This window comes from Ambystoma mexicanum, chromosome 4q (genome assembly GCF_040938575.1).
Source record: "Ambystoma mexicanum isolate Mex_15411 chromosome 4q, UKY_AmexF1_1, whole genome shotgun sequence".
In the NCBI taxonomy this organism is placed as follows: Eukaryota; Metazoa; Chordata; class Amphibia; order Caudata; family Ambystomatidae; genus Ambystoma; species Ambystoma mexicanum.
In genome coordinates, this window is record NC_090928.1 from 533288606 (window position 1) to 533305253 (window position 16648).

Genomic DNA, 16648 nt, shown 5'->3' on the forward strand with positions numbered 1-16648 from the left:
AAGAGAAAGGTAGAGTTTACCTGGCTGTGAAGCGTTTTTAAAAATCTGAATTAAATGAGGCGGAAATTAGGGATACCTAAGCTTGACAAGATCCAGTGTGTAGCAGTTGATCAGTACATGGAGTTACCTGGATTAATGTGATCGTCCTTCTAGAGGTCGAATTCTTTTCCACCTAGAGGGATATATAAGGTTTCCAAATCACAATAAAGTAAGCATGGGCAATAATAATTTGATAGGATTGTGCAGGCTCATTGAAGAGGTCTTACCTTAATGTTGCATGTATAGCGTGCATAAGGTGGAGAAAGACACAGAGAGCGTGTCTGCCGAGTTATTTATTGATCCTTCTACGATTGCCGTTGCTAGTCGACATGACGTCACACATATGAGTAGGCAGTGACGTCACGTGTGCCTCACGTCCCGCGGGCCCTGCAAGCATGGACAACGGGCTGGCGGCCATATTAGGAATGGCAAAAGAAGGTTGGCAAACACTATGGAGAAAATGTCAGTACTCCTCTCACATTGGTGGAATGGCGGCCATATTAGGAATGGCAATTAAGGTTGGCATGGATATATGATATGATATTTTATTTGTATTGCGCTCGTACACAGGTGTTTCAGAGCGCGATGTAGCCTAGAAACAAGGTGTGAAGGGATGGAGTCCACGCTCAGTGGCAGAATAGCGATTCATGTTAGGGAGTGTATTAAAAAGTTGGCATAAAGCATAGTGAAAAAATAAATAAATAAAATTGTATAGAGTGCGCAAACAATGCAATGCAATTACTGGAACAGAAAATGAATAAGAAGAATACACTAGTGCAATACTCATCCAAGGCAGAATACAAATAAGAACATATACAGGAATTACAATTAGACAATACATGGAAATAGGTAATCTATCCAGACATAGTGGTACATACTATGAGCTATTCAGTCCAATGGATTTTTAAGTTGTGACCACAAGTGATCAGTAGATAGTCCGCAGTTTCATAAACAGAAAAACTGTGTCATTTCAAGTGGGGGGCAGGGTGTATAAAATGTATGATGCAATGTCAAGCACACCCAAGGAGGGGTTAAGTATTACAAATAGCACATGTAGTTTATTTCTTCGTTCATACCTCTTGGGGTCATAGCATCAAGGCAATCTATTCAATAGGTTTCCCTCTGGTCCAGCCGGATGGTGTGATTTTCATGCCTGTTTCGTTTGGTAACTATGTCTACTATTTGGAATCGAATTTGATTGATGTTGTGTTTCTTTGTCAATGTATTTTACCAATTTATTTAGTTAATTGCACCAGATGGGATGCTATAGTTTGTGTGCTGTTTCAAATCGATGCATGAAGCAATTTGCATATGCCGGGCCTTCATGACTGCCATCGAGGTGCCAGATGTGTGGAGATAATATTGTTTTGTGCTTGAAATGTGAGGTTTGTGAAATAAGCACGAGCAGAATCATTATATTGTGGTCTTGGCAATATCCATTCCACAGCCTGCTGTCCAAAATAATGCGGAATGCTCATTTAAATGTTACTGACATCAAAAATAAGTAGAATGTCCTCATCTGGGAGAGTGGTGGTTTCGAGGATCTGCAAGAAGCGAGTGGTGTCCTTCACTTACATGGGGGTGTTCTGAATCAACGGTTGGTGAAAATATTCTATGTTCCCATTGGTTGAAGTAACTCGCCCGTGGCTGCCACAATTGGTCTCCCTGTGGGTGAAGGGGAGTTGGGGGGGGGGGTCACTAGTCTCTTGTGTATCTTCGGTAGCAAATGGAAGACAGGGACCATTAGATTGGTTGAAGTTAAAAATGCTCTACCTCTATTCAGATTGGAATATTTAGCTTTATTAAACCTTAGTTGTTTGAGATCGCTCCATGTTCGGAAAAATCTTAATGGAGGGGACAGATATCTGGGTACAAATGTGCGCTCAGGTTTACCTTCGGTGTAAATCTCCTCCCCTTGATTATCTTCCATGTACTGTACGCAGTTGTCTATTTTGCCCTGAAGAAAGACTACACAGTCCGAAATGCATTGGCACACTGGCAATGGCCTAAAATACTTTGTTTAAGAAAAATACACTTTGGTTCTTGAAAAAACGCTTGATGCAGTCATTCCTTTTTGTGTAGCACATATGAAAAATGCATGATGAACATTTGACATATGTCGTCTAGCAGATTGAGCTAAATTAAGGGAGTGCAGCCCTCACCGTTGGCTTTCTCGGGCTTGTTGTGGCTGTATTCTCACCTTTCCCATCAATGCAAGAATTGTGCTTGGGGATTTAATGCAGTTGGAGGTAAATTGCAGGCTCCCCGTTCCGCCATGTCAATATTGCGAGTACCAGTGAAGATAGTGCATTGTGTGCTCTGCCAAATGAGGATGCACTTAGGGGAGCCGTTGGGATGTTCACTGGTGTGTCCTTAGGAACCCTATTCATTAGGTTGCAGTGGAGAGCTCTGCCTTTCAACACATCACCATTGTGAACATGGGGTACAAAGTAGCAGTAATAGCTGTAGCAGTGTATTATTTGCTTACCAACAGTAAAATGTGGCAGTAACAGTACAACAGGGTATTACATTACAAGACCATCGTAGTCCTTCACTGTGTCAACATTGAGGTATGTTTATAAAGTAGCAGTGTGATTATTTCGTGGAGAATGTGTGGTGACTAGTCAAACACACAGTTCACCAGGCAAGCACATCATGTCTCCCCTCCCTCCAAGCAGCTCACACAACCACCCGGGCTGCATTCCAATCCCAGCCTTTTCATTCTCAGTAACCTCAAAATCACCCACTGACAAGTGTCTTATGCTAGCTCTTTTGTAAGCTTGCAGCTCCTGGCCCTCGTTACAGCAGGGTTTGGTCCTGATCTGAGAAACCCTGGGGAGGATAGGAGCACGGCCTAACCAGGGATAGAGAAGGGAGACGGAGAGATGTTTTTTAGCATGTGGGTGGATGCTTTCTAATGGACTTTCATGCAGAGGGGAATCCCTTTTCGATAGTAAATAGATATAACTCAACTCAGCAATACTATTTTTTCTCCGTCAAATGTTGCCACATAGGGATTGTAACCTGTGACGTTTAGTTTATGTACAGACCTCTGTACTAGTCGCTTTGGCCTCTACTTGCCAGATGGATAAAACCAAAATGGACTGTAGCAGTGCACCGACTATTCCTTTCCACAGTTGTAGTTAATAAAGAGCCCTGAGTTTGAATCGTACTTGGGATTGTATTCTTGCAATGCACTGGGAGACAGGCTTCCCCTTTTGTTCTCTTGGCGTGTTCTTGAATTCATCTTCATTCAGCTCCATGAAGGGATCTGAATTAAAGCTGGCGACCCATCCATGGGATTGTGTTTGACGAGGAGTAGAAATAAAGCCTGTGCCTCTGGTTCTTACATGTTTGTGTTTCTGTCCCCCATTCAGAGAGAAGTGCCTCCTCCCCCTGCAGCTGGCACTGGAGTCAAAGAGTGTGAAGCTGGCCCAGCACGCTTTGGCAGGGATGCAGGTAAGCACGATTGATTTTGATGTAATTTATTGAGTGGTGAATGCGGCTGTCATTCTAGCCTGAAACCATTTTGTTTTAAATCCTGTTCTTGCCAGTTTCCCTTGCATTTGCGTTAGGTTCTTAATAATTTGTTTCAGTCCATGATACCTTTGCAGGTTTTTTCTTGAATATTAAAAACATAATAATAACTTGTTGTCCAGAAGACACACAAACTGCCTTGTCAATTAATCTTTTGCCATTTGTTGTCATTCGAAGCAGTCACTTTATTATTCTATTTCCTAAACCACAGATCATGACAAATCATGCTTCACTAGTGAAATGTGGCCCTAGGCTGCCACAGGCTCTTGGCCAAGCAGATGTGTTGTGTTGATGCTGCTATTGTTCAAGGAATGTATGCTTGCGTCAATCATATGTCCCCCCACTTTTCAAAGCAGGCCTTGTTTGATAATGGAGCTGATACGGAAATGGGAAAACATGGAGTCTGCCCTCTGTAGCCTTCAACTCGCTAATAATGCCCAGGAACTGACGAGAGTTGACACAAATCCTCTCGCCTTCCTAACACTCCCCAGGAGATAACCAGGTGCTTTGGGAAGGCAAGGGCGCCATGAGCGTCCAGGGCAGGAAAGGAGCGGGCCTCTACCCTTGAGTGTGTGTATGGTGTGGAATAAAGATGAACAGTGTCTCTACCACTGCTGCACATTGACAACCAGTGGGGCGGGGATGGCGGCAGAGTAATTAGTAACAGAGCCCCCCACCCGCATGTTCTGGGACTCCCTGCTAGATTGCATGCTTGCGACGAGGGCCTGACTGACTGGTAACACTGCTGGAAGAGGGCAGAGGTGTAGTCTGGGTAAAGCAGGAGAAAGATGATCCTCGGCAGGACCAAGGACATTGCAATGCAAAAAGGTATGTGTGGGAGCAGGCTTTTGTAGCCAGTCATCTGAACAGCTTCCTTATGAAAACGACCAGGCTTTTGCTCAAAGACTTAAGTTAGCCCTTGCAGTGCATCCAAGGAAGCACTGCAAACTGTTGGGCTGTGCATCCTCGGGGGAGTCTGAGACGCTTCCTGACACTCCTTACTGCTGCTCAAGCAGCTCAACGGATACTTTCGATCATTGGTACCAGCTGAGCAATGCCAATGGAGGGAGCCGTTCAATTATTACTGCCTGATCTGAAGAGGTAAAAATGCATCTTTATCTTAGCATGAATTACTCGGTGCAAGGAAGTTTGGATTAAAAAAAGATATTTGTCTAGAATTAAACAACACTTTTACATGTCTAAAATAATACCTTAATTGGGAATGGAAATCATGTTCTACTCCATAAAAAACACTTTACTGCCAACTTCAAAAATATAGGGAGTGTAATGCGATCACTTCAGAATCGTGATTTGCCATTTGTGGAAAACAAGGAAAAAGCCATGTATTGATGAATGGTTATTGCAGGTGCAGTTGCTTTCAATGTTTGAAAAGATTAAGTATTATACTTTAAATGGAGAAGAATTTTATAAGGAGCAATGGCATGCTTTTAATGAGCTCTATGCGTGAGATAAGTGCTAATAGGCTCTGGTTTGTTTTTTTAATTGACTTTAGAGTGGGTAATTTGTTATAGCATTTGTTATGTTTTTCTTGTGTGTTAGTGTGTTTTGTGTTTTTTTTTAATGATGTTGCTTATTGATCCTGTTCTATTTGTATTGACATATGTAATACTATTCTGTTTTATTTGAAGTTTTATTGTTTATCATATCTATTGTTTTGGAATGATATATGTCTTTTGATAACATTTTAAATAAAGTTGTCCAAAAACAAAAGAATCTTGATTTGGAGCCCAATGGTGAAGCTACTCAACCCTGTTATCCAGGGAAGCCTTCTTCACAAATATGGACTGTCTTGCTACACATGTCAAGGTATGGCCTAGTCAAAATGGTGCATCGTTGAGGAAGGCTCTAGCTCGTGCCATAATCGCAGAGAATATGACTGCCGTAAGGCCCAAAGTAATAACTCCTAAAATGTCTGGGTGTCTTTTTAGAGTGTTGTCACCATTGGGTGCTTCCCATAAATGTTGCTATTGCTGTAGTAATGCAGTTGTGAAATACGTTACTGATACAATGTGCTTTTCATTATACAGGCTGGTATGATATCCTAACAAAAACACTCAAAGAGATGAACTTACTTTCATTCCACTGCAGCGAGGCTTGGGGCACAGGAGGGCACAGCAGCAAGGCACCCACTAAGATTGTCACCACAGCTGGGCGACATGGTGACCGCATATGCTCGGGTTCAGGAGCACTCTAATTCCAGACCTAGGAATGCTAGGTGTACAAAACTCGGCAGGAGAGTGCCTTTTTATTTTTCTTTAAACAATTTTTATTAACGTTTACAACAACCAATCAACAAAAAACAAACCCGACAGTGTATGTCATGTAACTTCAAGCATCATATACAGAATCGTGCCATGTCCACTGCCTTCCCATAACACCCCCTTAACTCGAGCCTACTCCACTTTGCCCTCTGCCGTTGTTTCCTCTTGGGGTACCTCCCCCTCTGTATTTCCGGAGGAATCATGTTCACTTAGGCAGGCCTGGGTGGACCCAGACAGTGTGGCCACTAAGTGTCTCCAGGCCATCAGAGTTTCCACTTCCTCATCCGCCTCCTTATTGGCCGCTTCATTCCATACCGCCGTTTCCGCTTCTGCCCATTTCTGGAGTTCATACCACCCAGGGGAGTTGCTAGGTCTGGAAAAGACCCGGGGCTAAGCTGATGTCAGAACTTTTGGGACTGGGGGCTAGCTAGTCTTTTGGCTGTAGCTCCTGAGATTCTATCCGGGGCTACAACCAAATGATCAGGGGCTATAGCCCCCTTAGCCCCCCCCTAGCAACGCCCCTGATACCACCAGACCTCTACCCTTGGCCTATTGTTTGCTTTCCAACCCATGGCAATTCTGCGCTTGGCAAGTATATAGGCCAAGTTCTTGAGTTTGCTTACATGTTTGTTTGTGCGGTCTACAAAAATCCCATACCATGCATGCCCACACAGATTCCATATTAGCGTGAACCCCTTCTCGGTTAAGCGGTGGGCTACTTCTCCGTAGAATTTTCCCATTTCCGGACATGCCCAAAACACATGCATCATCCCTGCGTTCACTTCCCCACATTTGGGACATGTTTGTATTTCTGCGCTCTTGAATCGAGCAATCCTCTGGGGGGTCATGGACGCTCTGTGGGTCACATATAGCTGGATCTGTTGCAGCCTCACATTCCTAGACAGTTTTTATGGTATCTCTGGACCCTTTCCCACAACCCATCATTCATGGGTGCCCTGGTTTCCTCTTCCCAGTCCAGCTGGGTCACTTCCTTTCCGACGCTGGACATCAGCAGTTCATAGATTCGAGAGACCTCATGCCCCCCTTCTGAGATATCATAAATTGTTTCTATGGCTGTGTCGGGTTGGTCTTCCAGCACTATTTCCGACTATGTCTCTTAAACCCGCCGTACCAGTCTGTTGTAGGTTATATACTCCCCTGAGTGTAGAGCCGTTTCTTCTACCAGTACGTTAAATTCCATTACCTTCCCATCTCGCCATACATCTCCCAGCGTTGCAATGCCCACCGGTTCCCAGTGAGTACGAATCGTCTTCCACAGTTACTCGTCCCCACCGGTCAATGCCACTAGCGGCACTTGCGGTCGGTTTCTCCATGGCCTGGCAAGCCTTACGCCACATCTTCCATCCCAGTTCTAACATCCTTGTACACCCTTTTATCTCTGGTTTTGGCAGCCATAGCCATTCTTTCAAAAAAGAACGGAACACGTTCAGACCTCAACAATCTGGATTCCGATATTGAGTCTTCTGTTAGCCAGTTAGACACATATTGTAATTGGCTGGCCAGATAATAGACCTCAAAGTTGGGCAATTGTATGCCCCCTTTATCATACATGTTCTGCAGTTTCCACAGGGCTATTCTATTTCTGGTATTGTGCCATATGATCCCTCTACATATGCTCTGAAGTTTGACAAAGAATAGCTTGGGTATCATGTATGGTATATTCCCTAAAAAATGTAACAACCTCAGCAATACTACCATCTTCAACAGTGCCACCCTCCCCACGATGGCCAAAGGGAGCTTAATCCAGAATCTCATGCTATTCTCAATGTTTGCCACTGCCTTCTCTGTGTTATGTTTATATTCAGCCTCCACCGTGTGATAGATGTCAATCCCCAGGTATCTAAAGGTTCTAGCCTCCCAAGGTATTTGTAATACTGGTAGATTGTCTCACAGAATCCCTTTATATCTCACCTCTGGGAATATACATGACTTCCTAGGGTTAACCGTGATGCCAGAGAGCAACGCAAATCGCTCCATCGCTTCTAAGATATATTGCAGGTTTTCCCCCGGATACCTCAAGTATAACAGCATATCGTCGGCATACATTGATAATAAATGTGGCTCTCCTTTCGTGTAGATTCCCACCTCCTCGTATTGTTGTCTCAGATATATCGCTATGGGTTCTAGTGCAAGGATAAACCGCATCGGGGACCAAGGGCAGCCCTGTCTGGTGCTCCTGCTGAGTTGCCACCTCTCTGAAATGATTGCTCCCGTCTTGACTCTGGCCAGTGGCAAACTATATAGTAGTTTCACCCATTTCAGGTACCCGGGCCCTATTCCATATTCTTTTAGGTCTGCCAGCAGCCAAGGCCATTTGACAGAATCAAAGGCATTAACTGCATCTAATGAGACAATTGCAACTTCTTGTGAGTCCCCTTCTGTTTGCTCTATGACACGGTGGAGCCTTCTGAGATTGTCGGATATTCTTCTGTGTGGAACATATCCGGTCTGGTCAGAATGTATACGTTTGTTAATAACCTGCCTCAGTGTATTTACCAACACAGCCGTGAGTATCTTGTTATCCTGGTTTAGTATTGATAGCGGTCTGTACGACCCGCAGTCCGTGCTCGGCTTGTTAGGTTTGAGAAGGGGAATAATAGTTGCCTCCCTCAGGGATTCCGGTAGTATCCCTATTTCTAACGCTTCATTCAACATTGCCAGTAGCGGGGGGAGCACTTCCATCTTATACGTTTTGTAGAAATCACTGTGGAGTCCATCCATTCCCAGGGCCTTACTAGTAGGTAATAGCTTAATTACTGCTTCTAGTTCTTCCAATGTGATTGGGGCCTGTAGGTTCTCTCTCTCTTCAATACCTAGTTTAGGTAAACCAATATCCTCTAATGTTTCTATCATCTCGCTCCATTCAGCGCCTTCAACGTCTCCATACATTTGTTGATAGAACTCAAGGAACCCCCTGATCACGCCCTCTTGGGTATCAAGTATTTTTCCATTCTCCCTCATTATCGCTCTGATCGTTGGTCTGGGTGTCTGATTTTTATATAACCATGCTAGCAACCTCCCCGGCTTGTCCCCTCCTGCGTGCTGCCTCTCTATGTATTTCTTGTAATTTAAGTTGCATAATCTCGGCCAGTGCCCTTCACACACTTGCTGCAATTGGCCTATGGTTTCGGCATCCTCTGGGGAGTTATCTCCTCTCTACATAATTGCCTCTGCCTTTTGCAAATCCTGCGTTATGCCTCCTTGCAACCCTTTGGGTTTGGATATAGCTTCTCCCCTCACCAGCACCTTAAATGCCTCCCATAGAGTGCCTACCGATTCAACGCTTCCAGTGTTATTTTTGAAATATTCTACGATTTCCTTTCTCAGGTCCTCCCTGAACACTGTGTCTTTCAATGCTTTGGCTCTAAGCCACCACGTTGGGATCCTAGCTTTAGGAGGCGATTATTGCCATGTTAATATCAATGGCGAGTGGTCTGAGAGGACCTTGCTTTGTATTCTGACCGCACTAGTTCCCCTGTCAGCTCTGGAGTAGCAAACATATAATCTAGCCGTGTGTGCAAGTTTTGTGGTGCCGAGAAAGGAGAATACTGTCTTTCATGTGGGTGGTGTAGCCTCCCTATATCTTCCAGATGAAAGTCTCCTAGCAGGGTCCTCAAGGTTTTGGCTGCAGGGGTAGGTTTGTCTAACTTCCTGTCTGGTCTATACACCCTGGGAATCTAACATGCAATTAAAGTCTCCTCCCCATATCACCGCACCCCCAAGGTACAGGCTAACTTCTATATAAGGTCTTGAAGTAGGCCACAGTATCTTGGTTCGGGGCATATGTATTAATGACACACAGCTCTCTATTTTCTATCAATCCCCGTATCGCCACCATCCTCCCATCTGAATCCACTGTGGACTGTAATAACTGAAAGGGGACATGTGGTGCTATCCAAGTAATCACCCCTCACTTGTATGCAGAATATGTTGCTCCTATGGTGGTCCCCTTCCACTTCTTCCTTATCACATCCTGTTTTTCTTTTGTGAGGTGAGCTTCTTGTAGTAGGGCAATATCTATCCTCTGCCTCCTTAGATACATCATGATCTTATTCCTCTTCAAGGAACTATTGAGCCCCCTGACATTCCAGGTTGCTATCTTAAGGTCTCCCATCTATACTCAGTCCCGCCTCTGTCCTCCCTTGTCTTCCGCCCCATGTGCAGTAGCGCGTGTGTGTAAGCTTGTTCCCTGTCCCCAACCAAACTCCCCCACTCACCCCCCCGCTTCCCCAACAAAACTACTCCTACCTCCCTCCCCCCAAACTTCCCCAACAAATGCCCAGCTCCATCCCTGAATCTCAGGCTCCCCCGCATCTAACCCCTTTCTGCGGTTCATACCGATACTCGGAGCACAGCAGGGTGATACTACTCTACGAATATCCTAACTATTAGTCTAAGCTACTGGGGGTAGCAACATGTTCCCTCTGATGTCCTGCATTAATTCACATATACCGCTATGTTCCTCCTACAGAGGATCCTTCCAACAGTCCACATCGCCCCTGCGGCCTTAGAGTGTCGGCCCACAACAATGAACCATGGCCAGAAGTGGCATATTTATCAGGACTCAATGTACAGCATATCACAGCGATCACTGAAGTTCACTCAACTGTGTGTTCTGTGTCTGGTCGTCCGCATCAGCTGGGCAATTCTGCATATCCATCCACGCTGTCGTCTCCTCAGGGGTATCGAAGAAATGCGTCTTGCCGGCACGAATCCCCTTCAGCTCCACCGGGCATGTATTTGCAACCAGCGTTGTGCAATCGCCTTTTCACAGACACATAACCAAACCGTTGTCTTTGTACCAACAAAGTATAATCTGGATAGGCAGTGATGGTTGCGGATCCCCTGCAGATTGTTCCACCTTTCCGAAAATGGTCCAGTATTCTCTTGCGGTCCTTATAGTTCAGGATTTTAGCAATAGGCGGTCTGGGGGGAGCCCCTGGTCTAGGCCTCCTGTTCGGGGCCCTGTGTGCTCGTTCCACTGGGAATCCCTGAGAGAGTGCACCACCCCCAACCTCCTGCAGCAACATGGTTTCCACATAGTCCGTCGGATCTACACCCTCCATCCCCTCCGGTAGGCCAACGATGCGGACATTGTTTCTGCATGCCCATCCTTCTGCCTCCTCCGCCCTGGCCTCCAGGTTATGCACTTGTTGTCGGAGTGTCGCCACTTCTCTAGCGTTGTCAGCGCTGGTACTTGTATTGGTCGCCATGTCCTTTTCCAGTGCGCTGTGATAGCGTCCTCATCTTGCCGCAGGAGATTCATGTCTATGCAGACCGCGTCTATTTTCTGTTCTAGTGAGGTCTTTAGCTCAGCAATGGATGCATCCATCCTGCTCGCCCATGATGTCTTCAGCTCTGCTATGGCGTCCAGAATACGGTGATCGTCACGTGCCAAGGTCCCTTCCGCTAGTAATTCTTGTTTCTTGGCTTTAGCCCCATCCGGCGTGGGGGAGACCTTGGCGAACTCTTCCATTGTAGACTGCTTGCCTTTGACTTTACTGTTCTTAGACGCCATGCTTCCCTTGACTCGCTCAGATACCGCCAAAAGATGATCCTGCGGTGTGCTTGGCTGGTATGGCTAGCTTGCGGGCGCGCCCCTTCTGTCCGTAGCTAATGCCCTGCCAGACGTTTGCACCTGTGCCTGCCCTCAGTCACGTCCAAGACCCGTTGGTTCATGCAGTCCTGGCACACCTTCCACAGCGGACTGCGCAGTTTATTGGGATGGACTCATCTTGGCTTCTTAGCAACCAGCCTCATCCAATCACGTCTACAGAGCAATAGGTGAGTAAGGGCCGCTCCCTTTTGGGCTCCGCTTCACCAGCAGGGGAGTTAAATTGCACCCACACACCCAGGCTGGGCCTTGTCTTAATCCCTATTGTAGGCCATCACTCCCTGCTAAGGGTTCATGCACAGTTCACTTTACATGGAGCCATTGGGTCAAAAACTACCAGCAGTGCCGTATCCAGGTGCTTCCACTAGTTTATGGGCAGCAGCCACACATAGGGCTGTCTCGTGACTCTTATCAAACTTCCAATAGGCACACTATATTGCTATAAATGGGCTGCATGCGCTCGCCGGTAATCATTTAGTGCAGTGAATGCTGCAGGGCCTCACGTCGCGTTAGGCCATCCATCTGTTTCCCAGGGGCACAGCTGTTCGTGTAATAGGAGCACCCGCACCGAGGTTACACTGTGTCAATGGTCGCGCTTGGTGTAAGGAGTGCTTGATACACAGTTAACGCTGACAAAAATCCTGTGTCAGTTGCAGGGCTCGGCGCGCCTTTGTTGATACGCTCGCATTGCCACTGAAGACCCGGGCCATCCTGACCCTGCGTTCGGGTCCAGCATCCGCTCCTCGTTCACCGGGTCGCAGCCTCTGCATGCCCTGATCGTTGTATAGGCGCTGGTGCCACTGTCCATGCGGTCAGTCCTTTGCTCCAAATGGAATCCTCTGCGCTCCAGCAATTATCACAGGACTAGTCCTGTGTCCTCGGGGGCGACGCCGCACGCTGCCACATAATGTAATAAGATCTGCAGTTGGGCACCCGATCTGCCTTCGCTCCGTACTTTCCTTTTTTGTTAAGCGGTGGCCATCTTCCTTTTCACGGCGGTCGGGTCCTCGAAACTTTCCAAGCTCCTAATGTCATAATCACTTCGGATTACGCCGTCACACTGACTCCTCATGTGCCCTGAGGCATCAGCTACACGATTCGTGGATTGTGGAACAAATGCATCAGTTCCCACACTGTTTTTGCCAGGTTGATATCCGGATCAGCAGGAGCCTCAGCGAGGACACGTCCACCTACATGGCTTTTTAGCCACGCCCTGAGAGTGCCTTATACCCAGTGCTTACAGTCTCCAAAGGCTCAAGTCAAAACTCGAGACGGTGGCGGTTCCACAGCAAAGTTCCCGTACGAGCTGTTCAGTTCAATGGGTGGTCCAGGGACACTTCTGAGCAGGCTCGTTTGCAGGTTAAGCAGAAGGTGCTGAGAATAGTTAGTCCCACTATTCCAATGGGTCGAAGCGCCCTTGCAGGCCTTCTGTGATCCATACGAAACAGGGGCTCTGACGGGGCAACAGCGGGGCCAGGGTGTCAAACCTTCCATAGGGTCACTAGCAGTTCCACGGATCTGCTTCAGTGGTTCAGGATACTTGGCTCCTTTATTAAGTTTGGTATGAACTCAGAAGATCGACTTGGAATGGTTGTAAGGTGTCTTCTCTTATCCAGAATCTCCTTTGCACCAAAACTAAAATACCAATAGGAGATCTGCTCACATTCAGCCATCCCAGACGTGGACCAATCATGGAACATGGTGGTCCCAGCACACCAGACATCCTGACACCCATGAAGTGCATTGGAACTAGACAACTCCAGCCCACATCCTGGGCGCACACACACATGGCATGCTTCGGTTTGCGCAGGGGTCTGCATGACCAAATAAGGAATTCCCCGGATCGGCTTGACCTGGGGAAGGGAAAGGGACAAAAGGGCCAAAGGACAGAAGAAAGGACCTCGTGGCATGGCCATTTTGCGCACTGGCCAATGTCTTGGGCCAAATGCGGTAAACGCGGTATGGACCATAGAAAAGTGTAAAAAATGCTTTAACAGTAACTGCTGCCACCATCTCTGTCCTGGGCACACTTGTACATTCACCAAAAAGCCTTTGAGGGTATCTAGGGCCTTAAAAATGGAAAAGAGACCCCAGTGCACTGTACTGTAAGGTACATTGTACACTGATAAAATGTTACTAAGAAATAGCAACAAAGTCAAAGACCAAGTGAAACGTCGTCTCCCAGTACTGACAATCTGAAGGGCATGTCAGTTTCCCCATAACAAAATGAGCAGAAGCCAAGCGGAGTGCAGCAGAAGGCTGGGCTCCACTAGCAAAAGTCAGGCTAGGATGGTCCGACAATAGCAAAAAGTAGGGGGGTTCACAACTGGAGGGAAAATTACATATAAATGGAAATCTTTTCTAACAGTATGCATATATTTTATATACACTGAAGCTGATACATTTAAGTAAGGCAAGTACTATATCACACAGTAGCATTAGATACAGAATAGTTGTGATATGCAACTTTAGAAGAGTTATAAAAGTAACACAAAGTAGCAGAAACTTTTAAAACAAGTTTATAAACTTCAGACCAACTTGTAAACCTTTAATTAACCCCTGCATAACCAATTTGAAGAAGTCCAACTCTATTCCAAGTGAGTCTCACAGAGTGAAGAGGTGCACTGGGTATACAGTGACCAGGGGAAGGAAAAGCCGGTAAGCAGCAAACAAGGCAGAGTCTATGAAGAGTTCTTCAGGTTTACAGTTAAGTAGCAGCATATTTCTTTGACACAGAATACAATGGGTTGTCCACTCCAATGTAGCTCAGTGTTGGCCTGGGAGGGGATTAAAGTAACTGCTTAACTGTAACCCTCTGAAGCACAGGAACAACAAAGCATGCCCCAGGAACTAGTGGCTGAACAGTACCTTATCAGTGAAGAAGATTGTGCAGCAGGATGGTCCCCAAGAGAGGTGACAACCGACCCTGGTTCGGGCGACTGAAGAAAAGAACTTGCAATGGATCTGATGGTTGCTCTCAAGCAGTTGGACACCTAGCAGAAGATCTTCGCAGCACTGGCTCGTTGGTGCCTTTTTCAAGGCTCGGCTGAAGGACAGTTGTCATGCAGTAGACTTTGCTCTGGTTCTCGGCACTCGTCTTGTCTGAAGGGACTGTCAGGAGCGGGATCCAGCCTCTGGGGTTCCAGGGGGATGCCTGCAAAGTTTCAGAGGAAACCGCACTTCAGTTGATGTTGCAAAATGGCACAGAACCCCAGGCATTGGCAAATCGCAGGCTGTGGAGTCGCAGCTCTTCCACGGAGGGTGCAAAATGCAGTTCGTCTTGGGACTGGTTAGGCCTACCAGTCCCAGGTTGGAAGTCGTCCACTTTGTGGCTTCCTTCTCGCTTAGAAGTTGAGGTCGGGACGACAGCGGTTACTGAGACTGCTCTGGTGGCTGCTGGAGGTGGCTGCGGATGTCCTTCTTCGGCTCTTCATTTCCAGTGGTCAACTCTGAGTTTCGGCACCAGGACCCTCATCTTTTATGCAGGAAAACTGGCTGAGCCCAACAATCACCAGACATGCATTCATTCAAACTTGGGGGGTGGCTGTCCAATTGGGACAGTCAGCCTCCCAGCACAAACTGGTTCCAGGCAGGCACACTGCAGAAGAAAGACCAGTGGAGGTTTGCTCAACTCCCCGACTTCCTGTCCTTTCAGGCACTCAAGAGAGTCTTGGCAGAATTTCTAAAGGAAACCTGCCAAAGACAAAAGAGCCGTGAAGACCTCCCCCACCCAGGCAGGTAGAGTAAGGCGCAGGAAAGACCAAGTCATCAAGAACAGGGCTTAGAAAAATACAGCCACCATTTTAGGCAGATAGTGACCCTAGTGTCCCTTAACGCAGCTGCAAAGGCAGTCTGCGACAAAAGTCCACAAAAAGTCATGCAAAAAGTTAAACTGCCACCAGCCATTTAGAACTTTTGGATCAGTAACTAAAAGTTACTCGGAAAGTGAGAAAAGGGATTCAATGTTTCCCCTAGGCACTCCACTTAAGGTGGGGTGTGCTGATCTCACAAAATAAAATACAGGTGGGACAAAAAGTATCCCCCTGCCCAGGTAACATGTTTTAATACGGGTAAAATAAAAATGGAAGCTAAAGGAGCTCCCCAGCAACAGAGCACAGAAAGTGATGTGCAACCATAAATAAAATAAATAAATAAAAAGTGTTCCCCATGCTAGAGTAAATGAATGAGTGGATGTGGGGAATGGTTCCCACTCACTAAGGAGAATCAGTCCAAAATCCAATAGTCTTACAGAAATGCTGGGGACTCACAAAGTGGGCAGAATTTCACTCAAGAAGTAAAATCTACCTAACATCCCCTCACCCCCAGACTAAGGGACTGGAGGATTTAATACACTCCTGGATGAACCCCTGGTTCCAGTCGGCCATACCTTCTGGAGAGTCCATCAGTATTCGTATGGCGTTACCCTGACCTATGCTCAATGGTGAAGACAAAGCCTTTCAGGCTTATGGACCACATGTTCACCCTTAATCTACATCAGCCATCTCAGAGCTTGATGTTCAGTTTGAATTCTGAAAGTAGATCCAAACAAGTATGGTCTAAATGTCTTCAGTAACCACACAATGGCAAAACATTCATGTTCTATTGTTGCCCACCTCTTTTTCTTATCTTTTAATTACTTGCTGATAACGCAGATGGGCTGCTCCCAGCTTTTGTCATCCATCTGAATAAAGACTGCCCCAATTGCTGTATTGGGTGCATCAATCAGTACAAGGAAGGGTTGAGAGTAAGCAGGAGCTCTCCATTCTGTAGCTTTGCAAAGGGCATATTTCAGCCCATGAAATGCTTTCTGGCATTCCTCTGTCCATTTTACCTTCTTAGGGTACTTTGGCGAAGATATGGTGTTTAAGGGTGCTGCTGTGGCCCCATAGTCGGCTATGAAATTTCTGTAATATACAGTGAGACTTAAACAGGCTCTCACTTGTGTTTGAGTACTAGGGGTCTCCCAGTCTTGTACAGCTTCTACTTTACTAGGTAAGAGCTTGATTTAACCCCCTCCTACCTCATTTCCAAGGGAGACCACTTTACTCAGACCAACTTGGCACTTTCTGGCTCTGATGGTCAAATTGGCCTGTTGAAGAGCCTGCAACACCTGAGCAAGATGAGAAAGATGTTCTTCCCAAGTGGGGCTGAACGC

General features: G+C 46.4%; 1 protein-coding gene across 2 annotated transcripts in view; it reads left to right on the forward strand.

Moving 5' to 3' along the window:
- Positions 1 to 16648, forward strand: part of ARFGEF3 (ARFGEF family member 3) — a 1236769-nt gene that overhangs the window by 284657 nt on the left and 935464 nt on the right. For both annotated transcript variants that reach the window (XM_069608078.1, XM_069608079.1), the window contains exon 3: positions 3417 to 3498. In XM_069608078.1, coding sequence (XP_069464179.1) covers positions 3417 to 3498 — 82 coding nt within the window. The remainder of the gene's footprint in view (positions 1 to 3416; positions 3499 to 16648) is intronic.